The sequence below is a fragment of the Gossypium raimondii genome, chromosome 8 (genome assembly GCF_025698545.1).
Source record: "Gossypium raimondii isolate GPD5lz chromosome 8, ASM2569854v1, whole genome shotgun sequence".
Classification (NCBI taxonomy): Eukaryota; Viridiplantae; Streptophyta; class Magnoliopsida; order Malvales; family Malvaceae; genus Gossypium; species Gossypium raimondii.
In genome coordinates this window covers 47,252,824-47,264,019 of record NC_068572.1, presented here as the reverse complement: position 1 = coordinate 47,264,019, position 11,196 = coordinate 47,252,824, and the positions used below count along the sequence as shown (strand labels likewise).

The 11,196-nt window shown below is 32.5% G+C and overlaps 1 protein-coding gene across 1 annotated transcript; it reads left to right on the top strand.

The window, feature by feature from the left end:
* The first annotated feature begins 206 nt into the window (after positions 1 to 206).
* Positions 207 to 3,052, top strand: LOC105791751 (hypothetical protein). The gene is made up of 9 exons (XM_012619965.2): positions 207 to 708; positions 792 to 1,007; positions 1,208 to 1,276; positions 1,363 to 1,494; positions 1,608 to 1,661; positions 1,751 to 1,795; positions 2,392 to 2,531; positions 2,625 to 2,750; positions 2,847 to 3,052. Exons 1-9 carry the CDS (start codon positions 370 to 372, stop codon positions 2,893 to 2,895), a joined length of 1,170 nt encoding a protein of 389 aa, XP_012475419.1. The 5' UTR covers positions 207 to 369; the 3' UTR covers positions 2,896 to 3,052.
* Positions 3,053 to 11,196: the final 8,144 nt, after the last annotated feature.

The following is an 11,196-nucleotide window of genomic DNA, read 5'->3' as shown; positions in this document are numbered from 1 at the left end:
GAAGTAAGTAGCGTTGAGTTGAAATGTGATATTAACACTATCGGTGACAAATAGATTTTGGTAATGCAGGAGAGACCTTTTACTATAAGGTAATGATGATAATAAAAATCAACGGTTATGGTATGGCAGGGAGGGTGCGTGAGATGGCGCGTGTAGTTTAGAAGAGTGAGAACAAAGTCAAGCGTAGTCTTTGCATTGCATCATTGTATCTCCACCTCAGATGAAACACAAGCAAGCAAGCAACCCTTCAGCTTCCCCTCCCACTTTCTCTGCCCTCTCTCATATCTCTAAAGCCAGAGTCAGCAAACAAACAATAAAACCTCTCTTTTGGCCTTGCCTTACTGTCCACCCTCTTTGCTGTCCATTTCAATGGCGACCGTTACCTTTTCCACCCGCTCCTACTTTCTCCAATCGCCTTCCCATTTCCACGCTCACCACCATAGACAGCAGAGCTTCTCCATCACTTCCTGCCGTGTCAGCACCGCCAGCATTAGCACCCTCTTCACTCACTACTCTCATTCATTGAAGGCTGTCTCCCCAAGTACCCGCAATAAACTCAACCCCTCCACCATAGTTTTCTCCTCAGGAAACGGCGGGATTGGCGGAACTGGCGGCCGTGGAACTGGAGGTGGCGGAGGAGGACATGACGGTCATGACGATCAGGAGAGGTCACGCAATAGATCCGAAGCAATCCTGGCTCTCGCAGATGTACATACACAACTATTTATATACACTGTTCCATATACATAATTATGCTTTTTACGTGCGAAATGTGATGTATATATATACAGGCAGGGAGGACGTTTGAGAGTTTGCCCAAGGACGTAGCGGCGGCAATCGAGGCAGGGAGGTTACCGGGATCCATTGTTCATAGGTACTTTGAGTTGGAGAAGTCGCCTGTATTCAGCTGGTTGCTTAATTTCGGAGGGTTTAAGGAACGGTTGCTTGCTGATGATTTGTTTTTGACTAAGGTTGGCATCGAGTGCGGCGTTGGGATTTTCACCAAGGTTGGCAACATTATATTTTTCACTACAGCAATGATATTTTTCCCCTTTTTTCTCCTCCAAATGATTGCCCTTAGGATCCAAGATTCATAGCCAAAGTCCAAACTATCCATAATTTTTGAGTTTGACCCCTTTTTTTTTTTTTTTTTTTTCTTTTCAATTACTTTCTGGGATTTTCTCTTATTGGTTGGCGACTTTTTCAGAGCGCAGCAGAGTTGGAAAAGCGCAGAGAAAAGTTCAGGAAAGAACTGGATTTTGTTTTTGCTGATGTGGTATGACTGCATGAAAATAATAATAATGAACAAAGTTGAATAGTATAATTCCATTAGTAACACAAGATTGATTTCCATGATTTCAGGTGATGGCACTAGTTGCAGATTTCATGCTAGTGTGGCTTCCGGCTCCGACGGTTTCGCTCCGACCACCTATAGCACTCAGTGCCGGACCTATTTCTAAGTTCTTTTACAACTGTCCCGACAATGCTTTCCAGGTTATTCACTATATTTGTTTTGACGTGTGTTTTAAGTTTCTTTTATCTATTAGTGCTATGTAAGCCACACATATTGTTTTATCTTATCTTGAGAATCTTCACTTCAAATGTAGGTGGCTTTGGCAGGCACATCTTACTCATTTTTACAGAGATTTGGTGCAATACTGGTATATATTTATAAACTTTACTGTGGACCAACTCCATTATTTTATTAATTTCTACATGTTGTAAAACTTATCATGATCTTCAAATGCAGCGTAATGGAGCCAAACTCTTTGGTGTTGGAAGCGGTGCATCCCTGGTTAGTATATATAAACCCTAAGGTCTGCTACTATTATCAGGCTTTGCATCGACAAGGTGTTAATTATAAATGTTTGCACCTTTTTAAATATATTAGAATAAAACTATGAGTTACATTACCTTACAAGTTGGAGTAGATTGTTTACCATAACCTTTAGTTACAGAGCTGTTTTTGGATAATAGCAATGTGCCACCGAAAATAATGGACCTTCATGCTATTAAAGAGGAATCACGAATTTTATATTGACTATATATTATATTGAGAAAGGATTGTTATTGGGATACAAAAGTGCTTGTTGATGTCTCTCTAGTTTAGCTGGGTTGCGAGCGAGTGAGCTTATATGCATATATGCAAAACAAAGGTCAATTAAGAGGTGTTAGAATTGAAATTCCAGTACTTTCTTTTATGCTTAAGTCAGAACAAGTAAATTTTCTAGAATGATAAGTAATAGTCAAAATAATTAGAGGTCATACCTCAAATAAAGTCAAATTCTAATGTTTACAATTGATTCTTAAAAAAAACACAATCTAAAGAATCAAAACAAAAAAATTCCCATTTGGGTTCCATCATGCAAACTTACATCATTCTTCTTTCAGGTTGGTGTAGGAGTCACAAATACATTGATCAATGCACGAAAGGTTTTTGATAAATCTTTTGCTGAAAAAGCAGAAGACGTGCCCATATTTTCAACAAGTGTCCAGTATGGTGTATACATGTCAATATCTAGCAACCTAAGGTAATCATCATCTTCATCACAAGTCCATAAGTTCTGTATTATATACATCGAACACATGATGATACAACATATGCTTACTTTGATTAAACATAGGTACCAAATAATTGCTGGAGTTATTGAACAACGCATACTGGAGCCCTTACTGCACCATCACAAGTTCATTTTGAGTGCAATCTGCTTTGCTGTTCGAACCGGGAACACTTTCTTGGGATCTTTGATGTAAGATATACCACATCGGTTCAAGTCTTAAATGCTTGTATATATTTGGTGTTTGACACTGAAAATCTCTAAGAATTGCTTATAATGTCTGAACAGGTGGGTAGATTATGCACGCTGGGTTGGAGTTCAGAGGTCGAGAGAGTGAGTGATGAAGAGGTGCAGTAACTTTATTTGTGTCATTCATTGTTTTGAGCAAGTTAAATTTTGTTTTGCTTGGAATTTAATGAGGACAAGAGTTTTGTCATTGGAGGGTTTCTGGTTTTCATTTCCAATGATCCATTCAATGGCCTTTCCATTTCCTATACCAGTTGTTATTATTCTCCTTAATTTTACATAGTTATAATCTTCTGGAAATCACCAAAGCCGCAAATTGTCAATTCAGACAACTATTTGTAACAACACACCTGCAATGGATTAATATTAACCGCTGGTTGAAGACAACCTAAGGAAACTTCAATTATCACGGGACAAGATCTACCGTGTTGCATCTGGTTTTGAGCATGAAGTTCAAATAAGAAGTGAGTTTATGTTGAAAATTTTGAGATGTTAACCAAGGGTAGCAAAATTGCCAGACTGCAGATGGCTTCCTCAAAGCAGAATATAACTGACCTGACGTATACATCACCTATTTGAATTCCGCAATGTTTATTCCTGGCTAACACATGGTGCGCCATTTACAAGGGCATACTATAATGCAAATGCAAGCAGAGTCTCAGCCAGATTGGCTGACAAAATCTGCAGCGTATTCTCTATTGATTGGATTCGAGCAACCAGATCACTAGCTTGTAACAGGGACACCTAAATTATCAGAGACCCTAAACCAGAAAAATTATGAGGAAAATAAAGTAAAAGGTCTCCAAGGAGAATCAGGAATCAAAGCGCAAATTCCAGAAAGAAACTTGTAGCACAGGCAGTAAAAATGATAAAGCTGCTTCGCCTGGTAGCTTTATGTGACCTTTCAGTCCACTTAAAAGCGCAGTTTTGTCTTGGAAGAACTTCAACGTTTTCCAGTTCCACAGTAAATGAGTTTATTATATATAAATATTTTTCCTTTGGTGTCTTACAATTGTTTTTTATAGATTGAATGTTATCTACCTGATTTGCTTACAAGGGAAAACATAATGCTATGATGAAACCTAGAGCTGACCCAAGATCACAAATAACTGCGACGAGGTGAAGGCCCAAACTATTCTATTGTAGTTAAAAGATTGGAGATAAAAACTTTTAAAAATAATAATTTATCAATAAAAAAGGGTCATGCAATTTGTGGAAGATCAACGTGAAAATTTATCCTCACCGTCAAGGATTTAAATGACTCTTTTATAAGTTTTTATTAATTTTATAATTATTAGAATTTTTATAATTTTTTATGAAAAAATATAATATTAAACTGTCACGTGTCATCATTTGATCGGTTCGTTAATTAATTTTAATAATTAACGTGGTCAAAGAACTTAATTAAATTTTTATTAGTGGCAGAGATTCAATTAAGTACAAATTTAGTATAAAAACTCAATTAATATTTTCATTTTCTCTTCACGACCTTTTATACTTATAGGCCGTTAATAATGGTTTTGCCTCATCTTGGTGTTACCCTATTTGATTATTTTAGTTATTTCTAATTGACATATATATACGAAATTAGAATACTATTAGATATCTCACTTAAATATGTTAGATTCTATTAAGATTAATATTATATTTATTATATTTTAAAACTTAAATGTACGAAGATAAAACATTAAATTTAACATTTATACTTGTTATTATTTAAATTTCGATTGAGTCAATCGGATATTAATTTGATTAGAAAAATTATCAAATTATTTTTACTTTAAAAGATAATTAATATTTATAAGGATATTTTATTTAATCTTCAAATAAAATAACTAAAAAATATTATTTGAGAATAAAACACAAAACTAATAAATTCATGTAAAAATATCTTACCACTCCATCAATAATCATTCCTTGAAATAATGTTAATATAAAATATTATGTTATAAAATCTAGTATTTTCTAAAAAACAATTTTAACATATCAAGACGGATAAATACTCAATTAAGAGTATAACAAATTTTGTCATCCCTAATTATGAAGTTATACTCATAATCTTTTGATTTTGTGAAGAATAATAACCATGCTTTGTCAAGAATGTTGTCATTAAAGTAGTCAATACCACAACGATGGGCACACTATTTTTCTAATGAAGTTAATATCTCTCGATATCGATTTGTTTTGGTGTTTTGTTTCTTATTTTGGACATTCTTGAAAGATATTTAATATATGTATATAAAATATTTATAAATATTGAATGAATGAGATTAAATAAATTTCAAATATAAAACATTCAATAATTATATAAAATACTCGACAATAAACTTTACAAATAAAAATCTATTATTTTGGCCGAAACAATCAAATTTGAACAGAATGAGTTAATGTGATTGATACAAGCTGTACTTTTCAACTATGCAAACAAGAGAAACGGATATCCTTGTTTACTATTGAAACAATGCACATAGATCAATACGGTTGAAATTGGTGCGAAATTGACTACTTAGTTTTAATTAAGATGTCCAATTCTACACCAGTTCTGATTGTACCAGTCAGTGTGTACTAGTCTAATAGTAAATCAAAACATCTAAATATTTTTTTTGCAACGGTGAAAACTCTAGCATGTACCAATCATACTAACTCATTTTTGATCAAATTTGGTTGCATTGGCCAAAACAATGTACACAAATTGGTACATGAATAAGCTTGAAACAAAAGTAAAATTAGGGTAATCTTGTTGTTTAATTTATAGAAAATTTATTTTTCCTTGTTTATTTTGAATTAAAATTTTATTTGTGAAGTTTATTGATGAGTATTTTATATAATTCATGAATATTTTATATTCAAAATTGTTAGGTCCGAAAATATTAAAAGGGGGTGAATTGGTACTTTAAAATTTTTTACAAACCATTCTAAATGATAAGATGAATAGAGAATAGCTTGCACAATGAATTCATAGTGGTTCGACCTCAATTACCTAGTTCCACTACCTCAGCTTCACACTACGAAAAATTTCCCAATTCACTACTAAAATTGATTCCTTTCAAGGAGAAAGTATAACATTTGCAACATTATCTTTTTCTTAAATTTTGGATAGAATCTTTCGCTCTTAGTTTTTATAGTTAAACTAGAACTTTTTTTAATTTTTATGTCTTAACTAAAGCCCTGCCAAATTATGATTGGTGATAAGATAAAGTAAACAAAAAGATCTCTATAAGGTGTGTGTTTACAAAAATTAGGCTCTCAAATAAATGAAAATGAGTGTGATAAAAGATCTAACAATAAACTCTTAGAGATATATACAAGAGAAAATGAAAGAATAAAGAAATTGAATCTTTTCTTTTGACTTTGATGCTTGGATGTTCAACTCTTACATATTGGTGTGTCTTTGATTTGTATTTCTACCAATGAATAAGTTTGGATGTTTACGGTCGTTGGGGATGAATTCTAGCCATTGAAAACATTAAATTTGAACATAAAAATTGTCCCTACAAAGTATGTCTCGAGACTTGGCTGAAAAATAGTCGTTGGCAAGCCATGTTGAGATATTAATCCTATGTCTCTAGAAATGCAACCCTTGAAGCAAAACTTTTGTTTCAAACTTGCATGTCTTGAGATTTAGAGTCCTATGCCTTGAGACTTAACTACGAAAGCATCTTGAAAATGTTTTGAACACTTTAAAACACTTAGATATTGACTAAAAAATATTGAAAACATATATTTTTAGTACATTGCAATTCTTTAAAAATGTTTTAAAGTTTTCAATCATATTTTACCAAATGGCTTAAAAAGTAAATAATTAAAATTTATGTATTATATACATGAGATATTAAAATTAACAAAAATAAATTATTTTATCTTATTCATTTAGTATATTTAAATCAACTTATACTAATGTATACAAATTCTAACAAACAAACAAAAATGCATGTGCCGACATCATACTACCTTAATTCAAATCTAGAACCTTTGAGAATCAGTTGAGAACTGTTTCTTTCTTTCTAGAAATATTTTTCTTTTCAAGGTACATTTAATAGTATGATTAATTTTAAATTTTATATTTTTGAATGGGTCAATTTTAGTTTTTTTTAAATTTAAAATTTTAATTCTTATTTAAATTATAGTTAAATTTTACTATTAATCTTGTACTTTGTGTAGAATTATAGATTTAATCTATTTATCAATTTAATAATTCCTAATTTTTATACCTTTTGAATTTTAAAATTTTAATATTAATATAAATAACAATAATAAATCCATTAACTAGCTCTTTTGTGTATAATACATGAAAATAACAAGTTGATATGGAGTTACTCGTGAAAATATGTTTGTGACATATGCTTTTGAAAATAGCAAAAAATAACTTAATAAATTTAAAAAAACATATTAAATACTGATATTTTAATATTTAAAAAGTATAAAGATTAAAAATATCAAATTGAAGTATAATAACTAAATTAATAAATTAGTCATAATACAAGGACTAATAGCATAATTTAACCTCGAAGAAAATTAGAAGCAAGGTTGGACACGATATTGGGCATTGAAATGGGATTTACCCTTTTAAAGTGGGCCATGAGGGCACGTTACCCTCGGCTTCTTTTCCCTTAACCAACAATAAGTTAGATCATAAAAAGACATGACCTGACACGTAGGACAAGTTGAAGTGGATCCAAGTCATCCAATCTTGAACCCATTTCCCATTTCACTGTTGTCAACGTCGCCTAAAGCTATGGTGGGAAACACACGCGCCAACATTCTGCCACGTGAACCGCTTTTGTAGCATATAAAACTGTTATTACTCGAACACCAATGATGTCTGCATGTCAGCATGTCCAGGGGCCCATATCTCCCTATCTGTAAGATAATATTTGATACAGTTAATACAACAGTTTAAGTTAAACAAAGTATTCACGTCACAACTTTTTTAGATTCATTCTTTCTTCATGTACCTATCTTGGGAGCATCTATTTCAAAAAGCAACATTTTACCTTCAAATTTACTTGCCCTTTTGCTAGTGCTAGGGATGGGTTTCTTTTTTCATGATCCCATTTGCCTACGTATATACATTGTCATAGTACAGATTTACCATTCTCCTCTTTCCATATGTTCATCAAGTTTTGTTTGAATAAAGTCTTATTGGAACTATGTTGTCAAGGACGTGGGACAACAAGTAAGTGATCTAATGCCACAAATATCAGACGGACATCAAGTTTGACACGCTCAAAGCAGGACAAGGTGAGAGGATGAGTCAATCTTGAGGCATTTTGGGTTCCAAAGCTGAAAAAAAAATCACGTGAATGGTTAGAAGGAGGCAAACATTTAAAAGAAAAAATCCCCGAAAACCACTTTTAAGGTAAATTCACTGTTCATCACTTTCCATCTTTCATTCATTCTTACTCAAATTACTAACTTAAACATTAGAGAACAATTGAAGTCTGCACCATTCCAGACTTTCATTAACAGTTAGAACCATCTCCTGCTCTATACCACTAAATGTGCTTTCATACAAGTGAAGTTAAAATATATTTTGAAGGGATGGAAATCAAATTATATATTTTTACGATCGTAAAAATATAATTTTAATATTTTAATTATTTATACGTATATATAACTTAAGATAAAAATTTCTACTTTAAAGGGAGCTCCACCCCTGCAGAAATAAAAAGATAAACCTGTTTTACAAGTAGATTTCTGTGTTGTGTGATGTTTGGAGATGAAATGTAATGGGAGGGAACATTCATTGGTGAGAGAGTGTTGAATTATGGATGGGCCACAATGGTGGTACATAATAATTTCATTGCCTATTGCCTAATGATGAAAAAGCAGAGCAACCCCACAATTAATGTGACTGGAAAACGTAGAAACAGAAGAATGGTGGAGGAAATATGTGGGGAAGGAATTAATGTTTATTGTGAAAGAATTCCACACCTTATCTGAGCTCACCATGGGTGTGGAGTGGGATTGTTGTGAACTTAATAAGGATAAATAATACTTGTATTTTCTCTGCCACTTGCCTACGCTATTTCTTTTCTTCTATTAAATTATGATAATTAGGTAAATATATGAATTCACACATGCCAATTTATTTGGTTTTCTCAATGAAAATGAAACGCCTACCTTTTGTCACCATCAATTTGAAATTCACAGTAAAACCAATGGCAAAACCAGTAAAATTATATTTACCTATAATACAAATTTTATCTTTTATTTTATTTTTCTAATTGAATTAGTGTCTAATTCACTTATAACATCAATTTAATTAAAATGTGTATGTTAAAATAAAATGTATAAAAAAGAGATCAAAATAATTTTCGTCAAATGCTAGATTTAAAGTTTTATTAAGACAATTGATGTGGGTTTAAATATCCCTATAAATATATTTTTATTAATTAAAATATTTTTACTAATATAATTTATCTTAACTATAAAATATATATATTTCTAATTTAATGTTTGGTCAAAAACCTCACTCCATCTTAATCATCACCTTAAATGATAATAAATTTGTGTAAATTAAAAATTCGTATATGATCTAATATTAATATTTTCGTTCAAAAAGTAATATAATATTACAAGAACTTTTAAGAAATAATAAATTAAAAAATGAAACCCGAGCCTAGACCTGTCCATGGGCCGGGCGGCCCGGCCCGCCCGACTGCCCGCCCGAAATATGGGAGGGTTTGGGTAAAAATATAGGCCCGAAATATGGGCTTGGGCAAAATTTTAGGCCCGTTTAAAAAATGGGCAGACCTCGGGCAAGATTTTTTTGGCCTCTGCCCGCCCGAAAAATATTAAATATATATTTTTTATTTTTAAAATATAATAGTTTTTTATTTTAAGTTTATTTACTTTCATTTCCTTGACTAGTGTTACAAAATAATAATAATAAAACATCAAGTTTGTTTTACTAATCAAATGTTAGATTTTGTTACAACAATTAATACAATTAATAATTTGATAAATTTACTAATCAAATGTTAGATTTTATTACAACAATTAATACAATTAATACAATTAATAATTTGATAAATTTACTAATCAAATGTTAGATTTTATTACAACAATTAATACAATTAACAATTAATAATTTGATAATTTTACTAATAATTAATTTTAATAACAATTAGTTTTAATTTTATTAAAAAAATAATTTTAATTTTAATTAAAAACGGGCCGGGCCGGGCCGGGCCCCATAATTTTTTCTTCGGGCCGGGCCTGGGCAAAATCTCAAGCCCATATTTCGGGCCGGGCCCGGGCCTAGTAAACGGGCTGAAATTTTTTGTGGGCCCGGCCCGAACCCGGCCTGGCCCGGCCCATGGACAGGTCTACCCGAGCCTCCCTCCGGGGGTTGGAGTTCTTACCTTCTTGGGACTCCATGGAGGGGAGTAGAGGTGCTCATAGGCCGGGCGGCCCGGCCCGGCCCGACGGCCCGCCCGAAATATGGGAGGGTTCGGGTAAAATATTGGCCCGAAATATGGGTTTGGGTAAGAAATTAGACCCGTTTTAAAAACGGGCCGGGCCTCGGGTAAAAAAATTTTTGGCCCGGGCCCGGCCCGGTCCGAATTTAATTAATATAATTTCTTTTATTTTTTTATTTTTTATTTTGTCATTAATACATTTCCCATTCCCTTCCCTTCCCCATTTTCCCCTGTAACACCCCTTACTCGAGACCGCTGCCGGAGTCAAGCACGAGGCATTACTTAGCTTATCTTACTAATTAGGAGCTTAAAAATTTACTTTGAAAATTAATTTCACTATTTACAGCAAACCTGTTCAATCGCACAGTAGTTACTAAATTGATTATAACTCGAGCTACGGGACTCGAAATTTAATCCCGTAAATTTTTCCTAAAACTAGACTCATATATCTTCCTACCATAAAATTTTTAGAATTTTTGGCTTAGCCAATTAGTACAGTTTATTAGTTAAAGTCTCCCCTGTTTCACCAATCGACTGCCCTGACCTCTTGTCACTAAAAATAAATTTTCTCACTGTAGGATTTTCATATGAAGTTCTTACTTGTTTCTACAGAAAATAGACTCAATAAGGAATCTAGAAATATAAACTACATCTCATAACCATTTTTATACAATTTTTAATGATTTTATAAACTCAAAACAGGGGACTCCAGAAACAGTTCTGACCTTGTCTCACTAAAATTCACATATCTTAAAATATAAATTTCCTTTTTCTACACCGTTATTTTTCCATGAAAATAGACTCAACAAGATTTAATTCCATATATCATTCATCCTCTAATTCATTTTATACCATCCTAGGTGATTTTTCAAATTCACGTCACTGTGCTGCCTGAATTCTGTTTCTTTGCAAAATTTTATCCTTTCATGATTTCCATGCATAATTTATCACCTAATCTTTCATAACAA